The following is an 18,705-nucleotide window of genomic DNA, read 5'->3' as shown; positions in this document are numbered from 1 at the left end:
GTTGATCACTCCCGTTTTTTTTCCGATCGCGTTTGCGACCCGCTTGGTCCTTTACATTTCGATTCACAGTATAAAACATGATGCATGAGCCCATTATTGACTTTGCATCAGCATGGGAATTCCGAAGTTGTTTCTTGCAAGCAGCAGTTATCTTAGGTTTGCATATATTCACGATCTTCATAGGGTTTAGTTCCACTTTTACATGCAATGAAAATTCAGAGTCAGTAGCTGTTTTCACTTTTAGTACAAGGGACAACTTGTCTGATTCATATCTTTGGAGTGTTCTTATGCACGTTGAGATAGTATGTATCTATGATTCGATAATAAATCACTTTAGAGTTTACAATATTTTTTCATGTCAATTTTCTATTCAGCTTTGTTGATTGTATTCTAGTTGTTCATTTGCTGCCTTGAGTGCCAATCAGCTTTGAAGTCCACAATAAACGCAGTGCTTCTCACTGTCTTCATTACATTCTGCGTGGAATTCATATTTACATTATTAATTCTCAAACTGCAAGTAAGCAGTTTTGATATTTTCACAATTACAGATGGTAGTGCCAGTTTGGTGATTTGCACCTTATGCTAACTTAGTTATTTCTGTCCTAATACACGTGCATTTATTTTTTGAGGTTTCATTTCTTGTTTGGAATATCACATATTGCTGTTTTTGGACATAGATCATTATCCATTTCTTTCACTCCACTATGAGATCTTATATGCCTACCTTTAGGTTGTGTCACTTTCTCACCATTTTGATTTCAGCTTGCATGTAATTGAATTTTTTATTTTTGTTTTTCATTATTTTCATGCTTTTTGTCCATATCCTTTGCATCTTTCTTTCTTTGTGCTTTTATTTCAAGATATGATTGTTTTGTGTCTGTTAATTTATTCTTTATACAGTTATTTATTCAGAAGAAAACCATATGTAATAAGATCTGCCATCTACCTTATAAATGGGCCATGACCGATGGCCCGCAAATGCGCAGTAGAGCACAGCTCTACTGCGCATGTGCGGGCAAGGACGTCGGTCTTAGCCAGCGTAAAAAAAAAAACAAACATGGCGGCGTCGGGTGGCAGTGGCAGCGGCGATGGTGGCGGCGGCGTCGGGTGGCAGCGGCAACGGCGGTGGCGTCGGGTGGCAGCGGCGGCGGCGGCGTCGGGTGGCAGCGGCAGCGGCCAGTAGCGAGGGAGGGAGAAGAGAGAGAGAGAGGGAGGGAGGAGAGAGAGAGAGGGAGGGACTGAGTGGGAGGGAGGGACTGAGGGAGGGACTGAGTGGGAGGGACTGAGGGAGGGGGAGGGACTGAGTGAGGGGGAGGGAGGGACTGAGTGGGAGGGAGGGACTGAGTGGGAGGGAGGGAGGGACTGAGGGAGGGGGAGGGACTGAGTGGGAGGGAGGGACTGAGTGAGAGGGAGTGAGGGGAGAGGGAGAATGAGGGAGAGATGAGAGACAGGGATGTGAGTAAGTGGAAGGGTAAGAAGTTGTGGAGCAGAGAAAAAGGGAGTGGAGGAGGGCTGAGGGAGAGGGGATGGGATTGAGACAGGGTGGGGAGTGACTGAGGGAAGGGGAGAGAGGTGGGAGTGACTGAGGGAAGGGGACGGAGGTGAGAGTGAGGGGAAGGAGGCAGTGGGAGACAGAGAGTGAGTAAGACAGGGGTGGGAAGGGGGTGAGTGACTGAGGGGAAGGGGGAATGAGGGAGAAAAAGTGTTGGAGGGTGCTGTTTTCGAAAATGGACCGAAAACAAAAATGTAATGTAGCCCGTTGTGACGGGCTTAACGGCTTGTATATATATATGAGAGATTATTTCACCAAGGTAAAATCATCTATATATTTTTTCACATTTTATTGATTCAAATTACAAGATCAGTATATATTTAATCAAAGAAGATATTACATTTCACTGTTTATTTATGTTTTATATTCATTAATCGCTTTTTGAACATTTATGTTGACTTATGTGAGTCATGTATGTTTACATTGCCATATTGATATAGTTACATCTGCCCTACATTAATCAAGGATCATGTTCCATTTCAAATGTTTTATATCCATTGTTACCTTTAAGTATTAATTTTGTTTTTATTATTTATGTAAGTCATGTAATTTTTGTATTGCATTGTCAATAATTGACATTTATTTATTGTAGCCCCTGAGGCAGCCCCCGCAAGGGGGGGCGAAACTCGGCCTGAGTCGGGCATATTGTGCATTGGACCTGTAAGTCTCCTTAATAAAGCTTCCAAAGGCCATTCTTAGGCATCTATTTTGTTTGTATTTCTGCCATTGATGCCATTAGGCAATAGGATAGTCCTTATGTCACGATGTCAGCTCAGGCAGTAAACTCTTGATATCAAAATTCTGAGTTTTATACTCTGAGCATCAGAGCATACTCTGAGCATCTGAGCATACTCTGAGCATCAGAACCATCCCTCTCCTACCAGCAACGCCCACAATGTACGGTATATGTAAAAATATCACAACTTAAAAATATCCTTTAATATGTTTGAAATACAATAGCATGACAATATGTGGTGCATTCAGTTTCCGTCTCACGATTATTAAATAGTATAAAATGCTTTATTTTTGGACGCATGCTCTAACATGCGTCTAACAGCTTACTCATTTGGAGAGTAATTTTCCAAGGCCTTTCCATAAGAACATAAGAAATTGCCATGCTGGGTCAAACCAAGGGTTCATCAAGCCCAGCATCCTGTTTCCAACAGAGGCCAAACCAGGCCACAAGAACCTGGTAATTACCCAAACACTAAGAAGATCCCATGCTACTGATGCAATTAATACGAGTGGCTATTCCCGAAGTAAACTTGATTAATAGCCGTTAATGGACTTCTTCTCCAAGAACTTATGCAAACCTTTTTTGAACCCAGCTACACTAACTGCACTAACCACATCCCTTGGCAACTTAATTGTGCGTTGAGTGAAAAAGAATTTTCTCCAATTAGTCTTAAATGTGCTACTTGCTAACTTCATGGAATGCCCCTTAGTCCTTCTATTATCTGAAAGACTAAATAACCGATTCACATCTACTCATTCAAGACCTCTCATGATCTTAAAGACCTCTATCATATCCCCCCTCAGCCGTATCTTCTCCAAGCTGAACAGCCCTAACCTCTTCAGCCTTTCCTCATAGGGGAGCTGTTCCATCCCCTTTATCATTTTGGTTGCCCTTCTCTGTACCTTCTCCATCGCAACTATATCTTTTTTGAGATGGGGCGACCAGAATTGTACACAGTATTCAAGGTGCGGTCTCACCATGGAGCGATACAGAGGCATTATGACATTTTCCATTTTATTAACCATTCCCTTCCTAATAATTCCTAACATTCTGTTTGCTTTTATGACTGCTGCAGCACACTGAGCCGATGATTTTAAAGTATTATCCAATATGATGCCTACATCTTTTTCCTGGGTGGTAGCTCCTAATATGGAACTTAACATCGTGTAACTACAGCAAGGATTATTTTTCCCTATATGACATCTTCCCCTCCCTTGCGAGTTAGGTAGGGGAAGGGAGGGGAAGATGCGGGGTGGGGGGCGGAAGGAAAGTTCCCTCAGAGGCTGCTCCAATTTCGGAGCCGCCTCAGAGGGAACGGAGGCAGGCTGCGTGGCTCGGCGCGCGCAAGTTGCACAATTGTGCACCCCCTTGCGTGCGCCGAACCTGGATTTTATAACGTGTGCGGCTGCGCCCGCATGTTATAAAATCAGGCGTAGATTTGTTCGTGCCGGGTTGTGCGAACAAATCTGTGCCCGCGCGCAGGTTTTAAAATCTGCCCCTATAGGTCTTTTGAATTTTGTGACATCACACTATTGCTGGGATTCCCTGCTGTTCACAGACTGTGATGTCACTTGGTTCTATCCTGCTCATAGGCTCTGTAAAAATAAATAAATATGAAACAGATGTTCATGTTTTCCAACACTTAACAGTAATCAAGTAAAATCCATTTTAACCTAGAACCTGCTAACATTAACTAGATAAGGGAATTAAAATGGACCTAACAAACTTACTATATGGCAAACATAGAAACACGATAGCAGAAAAAGACCATTACGGCCTATCTAGTCTGCCCATCCATACCAACTTTACAATCAGCTTTACAATCCCTACCACTCCCTCATAGATCCTCTGTGTTTATGCCATGCTTCCTTGAATTCAGATTCTGTCCTTGTCTCTACCATCATCACGGGGACCAGGTTATTCCTTACATTACTTTTGAATCTGCCCCCTTTCACCTTCCACCCATGACTCCTCATTTTAGAGCCTTCTTTTTTTCCTCTGCGTGGAAACCTTGACGGTATTTAAAAGTTTCTAGCATATCTCCTCTGTCATGCCCCCAGCCCTACCTAGAACTCCCCCTTACTTTTGTTTAAGAAGTTACCCCTGCCTCCCAGCAGGCGTAACTTACGCGCGCTGGTCGACGGCAGTCCCGCAATCCCAGGCACAGCAGCAAACGGCCGCTGGGCCTGGAGGCTCAGTCCACACCCCGCCCCTTTTTGCAAGCCCCGGGTCATACGCGCGCCCTGGGGCTTGCGCACGCCGCCGAGCCTATGCAAAATAGGCTCGGCGCGCAGGGGGAGTTTTTAAGGGTTACGCGCATAACCCTTTTAAAATCTGCCCCATAATGTTGCTGTCTAGCCCTGATAAAAAAAAAAAGTGTAAACTTTATAAAACTACATCACAAAGGACAGAAAATAAACACAGCTAGCTCAAGAAATGGGCATTCAAAAGGCAGTATTTCTGAAAGTATAAAGTCCAAAAGAAAGGTTTAGATTCCCATTAAATGAGGATCATGCTGAGGTTTTAAAAAGGCATCTGTTGGAGTGCTTAGGAGCCTACTCAGAACGGTCTGTCAAATAACCAATGCTGCTATTTCTGTTCAAAGAGAAACATTATGTTATCACAAGTTGCTGCTTCTATATCTGGAACAGAATTTCATACACGTATGCCATCACAGAGTATTTTGTAACTCAATCACCAGCACCACCTGACTTTGTCAAGTTCATCTGAAGTATAAGGTGCTCAATGCAAACATAAAAACACAGGGATTCAACAAAAGAAAGAAAACATCAATTTTATCATCTTCTATTTTAATGGCCTTTCATTTTAACAAACTTGTATTAAAGAATATCTGAAAGCAACCGTTCAGCAAAACCAACCAAAAGTCTGCTACGTTGAGAAGCAGAGCTACATGTGTTTAGTGCTTTAATACAGTGCTACAGACACCTAATCTAGAGTAATTTAGTTTTATCGTCAGTCCCATCATCATGTTAAAACTTTTCAATGGATCTCATGTTTTAGTCAGTATTTTATGGAAATACCTAATGAAAACCACCATGGAAAAAAAAAGTCCAGAAAACTGCAGGTTTCTAGATGCAGAACTCAACAGAAAATATGTACAGAATAAAGAAAATCCAATCAAATCAACTTTACCCCCTGCAGGAGAAGGTTAAACCACAGTAGCTGGAACACTAAAAGGGCTGCCCCTGTGGGAGAACTCTGGCAAGCCTTATTTCAGAATCAACTCCAGGGCAGTGGTCAGGCTCCTGCTGGGACCTCCTCTCAATTTTCTGGGCAGCATTAAAATCTCAGTGCCAGTGTGGGACAAATCTGGGGTTTTAGTAACACAGAAAAATCATGGGATTGTGCTTCAGTCAGACATTCCTACACCTGACATTCTTTGGTTTGGTTTAAGGGTTTATTTATACTGACTGAGTCTTCAAGTAGGGACAAAAGACACACAAAGTCCCACCCTGCACTTATATATTGCTGTACATTTCTGAGCGCCACAGGGACACCTGCTCACCTCCTCGGCTTTTCCCTCAGCTGAAGGTTGCTTCAGTTCCCGTGCTTGGTCATCTTTAGGGTCAAAGAGGTAGATGTAATCTGAGGAGTAGCTGACGAGGACTTCCTGCCCATCCTCACTATAGCACAGAGACGTTACGCGACAGGATTTGTTCGTGAGATGAGAAGGAACAAAACGGACACACATTCCAGTCGTCCCTCGACCTGCATAATTACCTAACAGATATACAAAAAAAAAGCAAGTGGTACAACTTGTGGATGATGGAAGTTTCCCCATTAGAGTGTCATTCATTGTGATAATGCAAAACACCAATATTGTTGCAACTGTTTGTTAATAGTGAAATATAGTTTTATTGCTTTATGGAACTATCTGCCTTTTATTTTATTTTTTTAAATATATCCTTCCAATTTTTCCCTGCAGGGTTTGGGTCTCAGTTATCTCCCCTTCCAATCTGGACCTTTTCAGCTAGTCAGTGTGCATGGCCTCCAGTAATTTCTGCCTTCTGCACATGGCTGCCATTCAATGGCCAGGAGTGCAAGATAATGAACCTGGCTGAGCCCTTCTGATACTGCTCTCTGGCTGTCAGAGAGTCCGCTGACTGCAACCAAAATAATCTCTTACTTTGTGGGCTTTTTAAACTAAGTCTGTGGCAAAGAATTACCATACTGAAGAGCCTGAAGAACACAACACAACACAACACATTTCCCAGGCTCAGGCTGAACGATAAAAGGTGAATTTTAAAAAGCCGACGCGTGTCAAAACTGGGAGATAGGCAAATATGTTGGGCCAGCCCGCATTGAGCAGATTTTAAAAGCTGCCCGGATATGCGCGGATCTCCCGCTGCGTACACAAATAAAAAGTTCCAAAAGGGGCAACGGGGGGGAGAGGGGGCCCGGGCGGGGCTCGGGCATCCCTGGATTTCAACTTCAAATCTGCGCATAAATACTTAGGCACACGGGCGCGCACTGTGGTCCCCTGTCGTGTAACTTTACTTCTGTTGTGTAAGTAATAAAAGAAACAGATTGGTGGGGTTTTAAGGTTTGGGGCTAATAGGGGAGAAGGGGGGGGGGGGGGGGTCCTATCACTTACTGGAAAAACTGGTAATGGGTCAGCGCACGTGTCTATTAAACTCCTCCCACTTACATGGCAGAAGCACGAGACCACTTAACACTGCACGCGGTCAGGCTATTTTATAACATGTCATAAAATGGCCGTGGCCCTGGGCGTAGGTGGATGAATGTGCGTACATGTGCGCTCGTGTGCTTATTAAAAAGTTACTATCCCTGAATATAAGTGCAGCTTTCAGCCCAACTCACCTCAGTACCATTCCTGACCTAAGAGCAGGACCAGTAGGTACTAAACTCAGGCCTTCGATTTGGCAAGACACAATACTACCTAGAGAGCTTCAGGCTGGCTACCTTCTGATGGTTTTCATTTTTATATCTCCTCCTGGGGGAATTCTGCACACAAAAACTTAAAAATTCGGCATACTTTATATTGGTCAAAATAACACAATATTATGACAATCTTTAAGGATTTAATTTAAAATGTAATACAGAAAAAAGTTATTTAAAGATGCAGAGTTTTAAATATTTTGAGCAGAATTTCTCTAGATGTTCACTGTGTCCCTTCCACCCTCTCTTCCTACTCCCCTGGCCAGTCTCCTTTCACTTTGCCCTTTCAGGCCCCAACTCTTCCACCTGCCACTATTTCTCCCCTCCTACTCTAGGCTCAATCCCTTCCACTCTATCTCCACTCCTAGAGTTGGACCACTCTTTAAGTACTGCCTCTCACACAGGTTCCCCTCTGTCACTCTCACACACAGGCTCCCTCTCTCTAGTGCACACACTCCTCATACAGACTCCTTCTCACTCTCTCTCTCTCACACACCCTGATACAAGTTCCCTTTCTCTCTCTTGCACCCACACCGGCTCCTTTTCTCTCTCATGCATATACCCTCACACAGGCTACCTATTTCTCTCTCTCTCACTCACCCCTGCACACTGGCTCCCTCTCTCTCACACACATACACACACCCTCTCTCACAAACAAGCAAGCAGCCTCACATATACACAATCCCTTTTTAATACACACCAGCTTCCAAGCTCTCACACACATACACACTCCTTCACAACCTCCTCACATAGGATCTCTCTCTCTGGCACCCACACCCACACTCTCTCTCACTCCCCAGGTTCGCACACACATAGACTCACTCTCTCCAGGGCCTGTTCCACCTTTGCCGCGAGCGGGATGGCTTCCACTTGCGGCATGCCTGGGCCTGCTTCATCTTCACCGCGAGCAGGATGGGCTCCGCTCATGGCATGTTGGGGCCTGCCAAATTCTGCGCAGAAAACAGAATTTCTGCAAAGCTGGGGAATTCTGGCCAAATTCTGCACTCTGCAGAATTTGACTTTTAACTGTATTAAATTATTCAGATTTCTTCATAACCCTTCTCAGCAATTAATACCCCCTTTTTCCAATGTTTGAAGCGTCAATGCATGCATCTATTAATAATAAATATTTATTAGTTAATTAGCACTAAGATTTAATGCCTGGTTAATGAGCATTTTGAATGGAGAAGGGGATTTTTACTTGGGATTAAGATGCGGATTTTAACATTTTATTTTTGTTTGTAATTTTTGATATGATTAGAAATTTTGTTAGTTTCATGATGTTTTGCATGGGTTGTAATCTCCATTTTATGTGACTGAATGCGATAAATGTGATAAAGACAGCATACAAAGTAATTAACATGACTCTGATGTAGTAATATTCTATAGGGAGTGTAATTTTCAGCTGCCCACATAAAGCTGCAACCTTCAGCCAGAATTTTCAAAGTGGACATATGCACGTAAGTCTGCTTTGAGAATTCACAGATTGTGCTGACATACATGCAGGAAGTTATACCTGCTTAAAAGCAGAAACAACTTCCTGTAGGTATATTTATGTGCATATCTTTGAAAGCTGAAAGCATGTGCATAAAACATTCCATGCTCTCCAGAACACCTACCCTGTGTGAAAAAAAAGTACGTTCAATATCATGACTCGCACACACTTTTACCAGCACAATACCCCTCGACTGATTTTCAGAAGGCGATTTACATACAAAATTGGGGTTTACGCGCATGAATCCTTTTGAAAATTACTCCAAAGAGGTTAAGTGACTTGCTCAAGGTCACGCAGAGAGATTGATGGCAGAATCAAACAAGGAATTCCAGGTTAGCAACTTCGAGCTGCAACTCATACCGCTGCATCTGATTAATACACCATGATCCAAACTGCTGCTATTCTGCACAATAAAGGGAGCTTAGAAAAGCTGAAAAAACTGATGTCAAGCAACACTGAAGTGAAACAGAACAGTCTCTGCTGATAGGGGCAACAAGAATCAAGAGAAAAATAGTGGGGAAAACTGGGGAGAGCATCTTATAGCACTGCACTGCTGAGATTTCACCGGTCATTCACAAACTTTGTAGGGATAGTCAGCTCTTGGGGAGCCTGGATATGGCTATATTTTTCAAAACTTTCAAAATTAGTAGAGCTAAGTCTAAACTATTATTGTAATAATATATCGGACTGGAAAATATACTGCTAATCTTCTTTAGAAAAATAGTCAAGGATTTTATCTGGAAAGCCTTCCCTAAAAATCAATCTTCCCCACTGCCCCTCTCTCATCTTGGGTCTGTGGCAATTCAAGCTTTGTGGTCACAATTTTCAAAGTCTCTAGAACTCTTCCCCAACCCTTGCTGGAACTATATTGCATTATTTCACTGCAGCTTGTCTTCTGGTCTACATGGAAGCCTTCCCAGTTTGGATTTCATACCTGTAGCTCTTGTGCCCAGCATTCGTCGGTCATAGATTCTCACCGAGCTATCAGAGCAACCAACAGCCAGGTAATATGGGATGGCAGGGCAGATGGCTACTGAGGTAGCAGCACGTCGACAGTTAATTAAAATATCCTGTAGAGAAAAACATATTGCACTTGCTAAATACTGTATGAAATACTCAGGTGTAACCTTGAAACAGTAAACCTCCTTTCTCTCACTGCTACAGAAATTGTTTAATAGTGCGAACAAATCCGGCATGGATTATTTTCCATAGCCTAAGCATCAAGCTTTGAGTTCTGATTCCTGTCAGTGATAGTTACAAGTAAAGAAGATCATTTAAGAGGAAGTGTGGTTAGGGCTTACAGCACTGAATTCAGGAGGAGGAGTGCAGGATTACAAGTTTAGATCCCCTCTATCAAGGAGGCTGTGTATCCTTGAGCAAGTTATCATAGCCCGGACTCTCAGTTAACTGAGCAGGAATAAAAACAAACTGTTCCCTCACCCCTTTTCAAGTTATTTAAAAATTAAACCAAGACAGATGGCTCAGTGATTAATATTGTGTTGATTCCTGGCACAGAGTCTTGCTCCTGACGTAGCATTTCTTGGCCCCAGGGTGAATGAGGAATAGCTACTTTTCTTATAAACAGTGGATGCTGTTTCCTGAAGGAGCTGCATTCCTACATTTAGGGCCTGATTTACTAAGACATAAAATGGGGGGATGGGTGAGGGAGGAAGGCTTTGTAAACTGAGGTCTTAGTGCAGTGGTTCTCAGCCCTGTACTGGAAGCAGAGCTACAGTCTGATTTTCAGAATATCCATAATGGATAAGCATGATATAAACTTGAAACACAGATAAGAACTATTAGGCCCATCTAGCCTGCCCAGTTTCATTCCTGGTGCAATGCTGCAGACCCCAGCTGATTTCTGGCTTTCTCCCCTCACTTCTCTGATAGATTAGAGACCTAATCTATGCAAATTTATTACATGCATATTAATTGTAGCTAAGCTGAAAACCAGACTGGTTAGGTGTATCTCTAGGACAATGCTGAAAACCCCTGATTTAGTGGACCCAAGGTCTAGAATCACCGACTCCAGAGTTGGCCACCCTTTGAATCTTGCCTAAGAGAATTAGGACGTTTTTTTTTAGCAAAATATTTTTTTTCTTACGTCTCTGCAATCTTCTTTTGTACAATTCATCTTCATTCGGGTATCAAACCACCTAACAGTGCCATCCTCACCGCATGACAGAAAAGTATATGGATCATTTGGTACAGTCATAATCTGCAAAATAACAAGTATTTCACTATACCACAATTCACACACTATAAAAACAGAGCCAGATTTGCTAAAGGATGTTTACCAAATATTATTTATTTTTTTAAAAATCTCTATGCCATATTATCCAAGGTCTTAAATGATTTACATAAAACTATCCATAATTAATCAAACATACTTGCAAATATAATATGACTATAATCAGTTCTCTGTTGAATGCAGAATCAAAATTCATCATCATCAGTTGTCTAGCTTAGCTGATGCTTTTGAGACCCTTCGGTACAGTTTAATTGCAACTCAGGTTGAAAGCCTTTCTAAATAAAAATGTTTTTAGATGCTTTTTTACATGTTTTAAAACATGCCTCCTTCTGCAGATCATCAGAGAGTCAATGCCCAGATTGCAAATGGTCTGACCTGTAACTCCACTGATCTGACAAGTTGGGGAAGGCACATCCAACCAACATTGTTCGGAAGATCAGAGACCTCTCATCGGCCGATACATTTTTAATAAAGAGCTGATACATTGCAGGACTTCACTGTTTAATACCTTACGTATTCTCCAGTCCACCGGCAACCAGCAGAGCAAGTACAAAATTAGAGAGATGTTCAAAGCAAGTGGTCCCTGGGAGAATATGTATCACACAAAATGGGAGTAGCACTTGGACCTAGTACCAACGGCCCAGAAGTTTTTCAGTTAACTTGCTCATTAGAACTCCCTTCAAACTGCTGGAATGAGAAAGCAAAAACCACATGTACAGATGCACTGAGGAGACTAGGTAAGGTGTTAGGAAGCAGGGCCTAAAAAGAGTTGCTAGGGCCGCTGAAGTGAGTACAGCCTAAAACTCTAGAGACCCTACTTTTTTTTTTTTTAAATTTTCACCTTTCATGACAATTCAAAGCAGATTACATTCTGGTACTGTAGGTATTTCTCTATCCCCAGAGGGTTTACAATCTAAAAGGGATCATTTACTACAGGTTCTCTCTCATTCTGCGTCTATGAGAAAAAGAATTAGTAAGGTACCTGAAGCAACCAAGAATGAAGTGACTTGCCCCAGATCTCAAGGAGCAGCAGATGGACTTGAACCCTGGCTTCCCTATCTGTTAGGCCACGCCTCCTCTCAAGTTCCTAGGACTATGGAGGTACTTTGCTTACTGCCTAGACTGGTGCAGTATCCACAGGTACTTTTTATACCCAGACTCCGCCCCACGTGGATGCTTTCACTTTGAAAATTCTCTGGAAAACGGCCCGCACACATCTACACCTGACATGTTGGGTAGGTAGAGAAATAACATACGCGTGCTTTTGAAAATTCAAAAGTATGTGTGTGAGTGCTTGCCTCTCCCCACTCCCACGCATGCCTCTTCTTACTGCGGGTAAAGATCCACGTGTCGTGGCACTACATACCTAACTTAACCCACACGCAGGGAAGAGAGTTTTCAAAAGCTTTACCGGACTCCAGCTAATGTCCTTCAACTTCAAGTTCTATAACACAACTAGCTCATTTAACTGTTCGTTGTAAATATTTAAAATGCTATTAACCTTTTCTTTTTCCTTCCTCTCCCAGTTTAAGCATCCCTGTTTTTTGTAACTGCTTTCTTCCGCACTACAGTTCCAGTTTGTTTTTTCTTTCTATGCACCACTGTTTTAATGTAAACCAGCATGATGTGATTTTATCATGAATGCCGGTATATAAAAACCTTAAATAAATAAATAAAATAAATAAAAGGCTAATTTCCATAGGTAAAACTCTGTTTTTAATCATGGAAGCGGCTCTGAAAATTGTCTTCCTTGTGACCTTCAACAAGTCATCTTCCCTCCCCACTGGACCTGGACTCTGTGCCCATGCAGTTTCTCTAGTAAAATTCAAACCCCACTAATCCTGATTAGGCAGGTATGGACCATTCTATACTTTCCCCAGCCCCTCAAAAAAAGGGGTAGGCAAGTTTAGTGAGTGTTCTCCCACCAACACCCAGCTAAGGGCATTTGTCAGGAGGGCTTTACGTTGTTAAGGTTAATGGTTGCCTGCACTTTTAATTTGCTTCCTGCAATTTAGAAAACACATGAGCTAAACGTAAAATACATAAATACCTATAAATCTTATTCCTTTATCATGTACATTCTTCTCTACACTTTTCTGTTTACGCATATTCCCTCAAAAAGCCATACAGTGTATCTGGAGTTCTTATGTGAATATTTGAAAAACATAAGACAGATCTAGGGGAGTCTGCACTTGATGAAACTGGAAGGGAAGGGAGATGTTAAGATTTTTTTTTTCTCAATTTTACAGCGCAAATTACTCTTATAAAAACAAGAAGGTCCATATTCAGAAACATTTAGATGGATAACTCAGACTTTTATCAAGCTAAAAGAATATTTGGGCATTTAGCCAGCTATCTTATCATTCAGCTAAAATTTACCCAGATAACTTAGGGGCGCCCCAGGGAATTACATTAGCTGGCTAACTTATCCGGCTAAGTCTGGTCCAGCCAAAAAGCGGTATTAAACTTAGCTGCATAAAGATAGCCGGCTACCTTTAAGATAGCTGGCTATATTCAATAGTGCAAACAGGTCTTCTGAACCTCTCACCTTCATTTGTGAGGGTTTGCATTTTGGCTGATGTTTTCCAGACCCAGTTTCAAAGACGGTTTTGTTTGAATTCCAATAGTGATGGTTTTGATTACCAGGTGAATCATCTTACAAAACACAAAAAAACAACCTGCTAATCCCAGTCAGAAGACCGAAAGGCGCTAATTTTAGGATGCCCTACCTCATAAGCAGTTCCATAATGGCATGTAAATTGACACTGCCTGTTGGTCTCTGCATCACGTTCAATATTTGTGAAAAAAATGACTCCATCTCCTGAGCAGGACACAATCTGTTTGTCATTGGTGAGTGGCAGGAATTTTGCACTAAATATGTTTGCCCTATGCCCTGAGCGAATCGATGTCAAAACCTAAAAAAAACAGAAAGGGAAATTATTCTGCAAGAACATGCTAACACTTTTCAAGCTGGATTCCTTAAGTTGGAACATGCAGCACAAATTATAATGAACTTTTGTTTTTTGCTGTTTTCTTTCTAGCTTCCTTTTCTGCAAGGTGCCATTATTTCACTTCCTGGTACCCACACACATTGCAACTGCTAGATATACTAGAATTGATTAGCACTTTCCTCATGGATTTGTAGCTAAAACTTATTTCTGAAAGTATATTACCTCATCTGCTGTCATTTGACTGATGGCTAAACAGTTCCAAGAACTTGTATCGTGCCCTAAAAAAAAAAGAGACCCTGGAGTTCTGATTCTGTGCAGCCCTCAGCTCTCACCTTTCTATTTCCACACTAAACACGTCACATAGCTCCTCAGTGTTCTTATCCCTTTTTGCTCACCTCCCTTTCACCCACCATGTCCAGTATAAACAAAGCTTCCAGCCTGGAAGGAAAGTGAATGGAAATATTCACTCTAGGCACAGGGATTCCCCCATGAGACAGCAGTTGGTTATTTCTATCGACGATTCATCCAGTTACAGATTTTCCCCTTGAGACAAGAAACCCAAACCTGAGTCTCTTCCGGCACTACTCTAAGCCTTTTTCTGCCTTCTTTAAAATGTTATTTGACGTTATATTTATTAAATTAACACTGCCATGGAGTCTGGCTCTGTTAGTATATTCTCAAGGCTCTTCATTTTCTGTGAAAATTAGCAGACAGTATGCACGCTTAAAGCGGCCGCACACTGAGTGCTTGTTCTGCGGGTTAACCGGGAATAAGTAGGCATACTATTGAAAATGTCATGTGCTGGTGCCGGTTTCCTCTCCTAACCGTAGGAATGCCTCTGTTAACCCAGCTACAAAGTCCACACGCACTGTTAGCCAGGTGGAGGGTGGATAATTTTTAAATAGCCCTTTCTATCCAGGAAAAGTCAGAATGTTATTTATTTATTTATTTATAATCTTTTAATATACCGATACTCAAGACAAATATCTTATCGTACCGGTTTACAGCAAAACAAGGTAAGACCAACGATTTATGAGAAAGTTACAAAAAACAGGGTGTTGAATTCAAGGACAACTAAGAAAGGAAAGTTAAATTAACATAGCGCTACAAAAATCGTAAACAAGCAATTTATAATAGTAACTTTGAGAAAGACCTGGAAAGCACTCAAACAAACAGTTCCTCAAGGGGTGATAGAATCTATACTGGGCAACGAAAGGGCGGAGGTGTAGGGGCTTGGGGAGGGGTCGGGAGGGAGGGGGAACTGACCGGAAGGAGGGGAGGGGGAAACCGGGGGCTGAGGATCTAGCGGGGTGGCTTGCATTATTACAGATTGGAGCCGGGGAACTGCCAGAGTTATGAGAGTTATTGATGGATCAGAGTAGTTCTGACTGTAATTGTGAAGGAAGATTTATGTACAATCCTTATTTGTGGTATGGCCAGTCAAGGGAAGGCTTGTTTAAAAAGCCAAGTTTTTAGTTTCTTTCTGAAGGTGAAAGGGCATTGTTCCTGGCGTAGCTCTGGTGGTATAGAATTCCATTGAGAGGGACCGGCGGTGGACAACGCACGTTTCCGAATGAAGGGGTGAAGTGCGGATTTAGTCTGAGGAGCGTGAAGAGATCCTTTATATACTGTTCTGATCGGTCTCGTAGAGGAGTGAAGGTTGAGCGGAATTTGGAGTTGGAGTGTAGATTGAAGGTAGATGGTCTTGTGGATAATGGTCAGGGTCTTAAATAGGATTCTAAAGTTGATGGGAAGCCAGTGTAAATTTTTGAGGATAGGTGTAATATGGTCTCTTCGCTTTGAATTGGTTAGGATCCTAGCTGCGGCATTCTGGAGCATCTGTAATGGTTTAGTTGTAGAGGCAGGAAGGCCGAGGAGTAGAGCGTTACAGTAATCAATTTTTGAAAACAGTATGGCCTGGAGGACTGATCGGTAGTCATGAAGGTGTAGGAGGGGTCTTAGCTGTTTTAGAACCTGTAGCTTATAGAAGCATTCTTTAGTGGTGTTATTTATGAACTTTTTGAAGTTCATTCGGGTGTCTAGAATAGCTCCGAGGTCTCTCACCTGGTTCACTGATGGTATGATGGGGTTGTTGATGAGAGGGTTGCAGTCATTGGGAGAGATGACGAGGAGCTCCGTTTTGGAAGTGTTGAGGATGAGGTTGAGGCTAGAGAGGAGAAGGTTGATGGAGTGAAGGCAGCTGCTCCAGAAGGTTAGGGTTTTGGAGATAGAATCTGTGATGGGGATCAAGATCTGCACGTCGTCAGCGTAAATGAAGTGTGTCAGGTTAAGACTTGCTAGGAGCTGACAGAGGTAGTAGATAGATATTAAACAGTGTAGGGGAGAGAGACGAACCTTGAGGTACACTGTGAGTGGAAGATACAGGGTGAGATTCTTTATTATTTATTCTGACCTTGTATTTCCTATTGTTGAGGAAGGATTTAAACCAGTTGAGGGCGGTGCCACAGATGCTGATGTCTGAAAGTCAATTGATGAGGATTGAGTGGTTCATGGTGTCAAAAGCTGCTGAGATGTCGAGTAGAGCAAGTAGAAAGGATTGGCCTTTGTCTAGGCCCATTAGGATGTTGTCTGTTAGAGAGATTAGGAGGGATTCCGTGTATAGGCGTTTCTGGAATCCGAACTGGGAAGGGTAGAGAATGTTGTGGGAGTCTAGGTAATTGGAGAGTTGGTTGTTGACTAATTTTTCCATTAGTTTGGCGATAAATGGTAGATTGGCAATAGGCCGAAAGTTTGCGGAGTTAGCTGGATCCAGGTTGGGTTTCTTTAGAAGAGGTTTGAGTGACGCGAGTTTCAGGGAGTCGGGAACTGTTCCTTGGGAGAGGGAGTAATTGATAATGTCAGCCAGAGGCTTGGCTATGGTGTTTGGGATGGTAAGTAGGAGTTTAGTAGGTAGGTGGTTGGATGGATGGGATGAAGGCTTCATGTTCTTGAGTAAGGATGCGATTTCAAGGGAAGATGTGAGTTCGAAGGAATCAAGTAAGGGATTATTGATAGATGGGGGTGGGATGTACACTGGAGGAGATTGGTTGTTTGATGGGGTCAGGGGTGCCAGTAAGTTGCTGATTTTCTTCTCGAAAAATATAGCCAATTCGATGGATTTATTTTGGGCTTCTTCTTCTGGGATGGTTGGTGGAACAGGTTTGGTGAGTACGGAGACATATGAAAATAGTGCCTTTGGGTCATATAGAAAGCTATGGATTTTTTTTGCGTAGAAGTCTCTCTTGGTGCGTAATATTGTGGTCCTATAGTAGTTCATGGAGGTTTTGTAGGTAGCCTGTGAGGCGGGTGTGGGATCTTTTCGCCAACGTTGTTCCTTGTGTCGTAGGTCTTGTTTGAGCTTCTTAAGTTCTGTTGAGAACCAGGGTTTTTTGTTAAGTCAGGCTGGGTTAATTTCCTTAGATATCAAGGGACAAATTCTGTTTGCTACAGAGTTTGTGATGCTGAGCCATGAGGTCATAGCAGAGTCAGCATTGGAGAGGTCCAGGTTAAGGAGATCCGTGGAGAGGTGGGAGCCGAGGTCGTCCATGGAGCATGGTTTTCTAAATTGGATTGTTGTTTTGGGGAGGAGGGGAGTCAATTATTTTCTTATAGACAGTTCAGTAGAGATCATTGAATGGTCTGACCAGGGGATGGGGGTACAGGAGGGAGGGGCAGTAGGCAAGATGGATTCATTAATGAAAATGAGGTCCAAGGTATGGCCAGCTTTGTGAGTGGGTTTATTTATAATTTGCATGAAACCCATGGCCTGGAAGGAGGATAGGAGGGCTTCGCAGTTGGGTGTCAGTGTAGAGGAGTCAGCATGGATGTTGAAATCTCCTAATATAATAGCGGGGGAGTCCGTGTTAATGTGTTTAGCTATGATTTCGATGAGAGAAGGGTCAGACTCTAGAAGCCCTGGGGGGGGGGGGGGGGGGGGCGTAAATTAGGCAGATTTGTAGTTGGTTAGATTTGAGTAGGCCAATTTCTAGTTTAGAGACCATTTTCAGGGTTTGAGGAGATAATCTTAGTTCTTTTTTTGCTGCTAGCAATATTCCGCCCCCTCTTTTTTTGAATCTGGGTAATGAGAATATATCATAGAGTTGAAGCGACAGTTGCTTTGTTAGGGCAATATCAGTGTTTTGCAACCAAGTTTCGGTGATGGCACAGATGTCGGGTTGGGAATCCAACAGGTAGGGTTTGAGAATGTCCATTTTATTTTACCCACAAATTTTGCAGTGTTGATCACAATGAAAAAAAACCTGAGAGAAAATTCAGCACATAAAACACATTTTTATAAGAAAATATCAAGTTTACTTTAGTGGACAGAAATAAGATGCCCTGTCAGTCGTCTTTCCTCCTATGCCAGCAGGTCAGGGAAAAGTGAGGGCTGGAAGAATTGGCCCGTCTGAATATTGTCCCCTCTGCTTAAAGTACACTCAGGATTCCATAGCGCCGGGATTAAAAAAAAAAGGTGTTCAGGTTGGGGGAGGAACACAGAATGCATGCTTGCATTTTCAAGAGTATTTTGCCACTTGCATTGCAAAGCAAACAGGGTTGGGGTTTTTTTTGGTTTTTTTTTAGCTAGCATACCTTATGCTAAATACCCTAAATGACCAGCAATATAAATTTAGGATTTTTTTCTCCTTTTAGTTTCAAGGGTATTTCAGGAAGTTGCAATAACCTTGGGGTATTTTTGATCAGTTCTGAAGCACATCAGGTTCATTTTATTTAGCAAATAATGGGGGCAATTTTCAAAGGGGATTTCCACAGGTAAACACAATTACCCATGGCAAAAGCACT

At 42.4% G+C, this 18,705-nt stretch overlaps 1 protein-coding gene across 6 annotated transcripts in view; it reads right to left on the bottom strand.

The window, feature by feature from the left end:
* DCAF6 (DDB1 and CUL4 associated factor 6) overlaps positions 1-18,705 on the bottom strand; it is a 171,511-nt gene that overhangs the window by 97,206 nt on the left and 55,600 nt on the right. For all 6 annotated transcript variants that reach the window (XM_029579086.1, XM_029579088.1, XM_029579090.1 and 3 more), the window contains exons 4-7: positions 13,684-13,869; positions 10,808-10,921; positions 9,638-9,773; positions 5,815-6,029 (exon numbers count right to left, since the gene is read on the bottom strand). In XM_029579086.1, coding sequence (XP_029434946.1) covers positions 5,815-6,029; positions 9,638-9,773; positions 10,808-10,921; positions 13,684-13,869 — 651 coding nt within the window. The remainder of the gene's footprint in view (positions 1-5,814; positions 6,030-9,637; positions 9,774-10,807; positions 10,922-13,683; positions 13,870-18,705) is intronic.

This window comes from Rhinatrema bivittatum, chromosome 15 (genome assembly GCF_901001135.1).
Source record: "Rhinatrema bivittatum chromosome 15, aRhiBiv1.1, whole genome shotgun sequence".
NCBI lineage: Eukaryota > Metazoa > Chordata > Amphibia > Gymnophiona > Rhinatrematidae > Rhinatrema > Rhinatrema bivittatum.
Note: the sequence above shows the minus strand (reverse complement) of the source record. Positions and strands in the feature narration are given on the sequence as shown.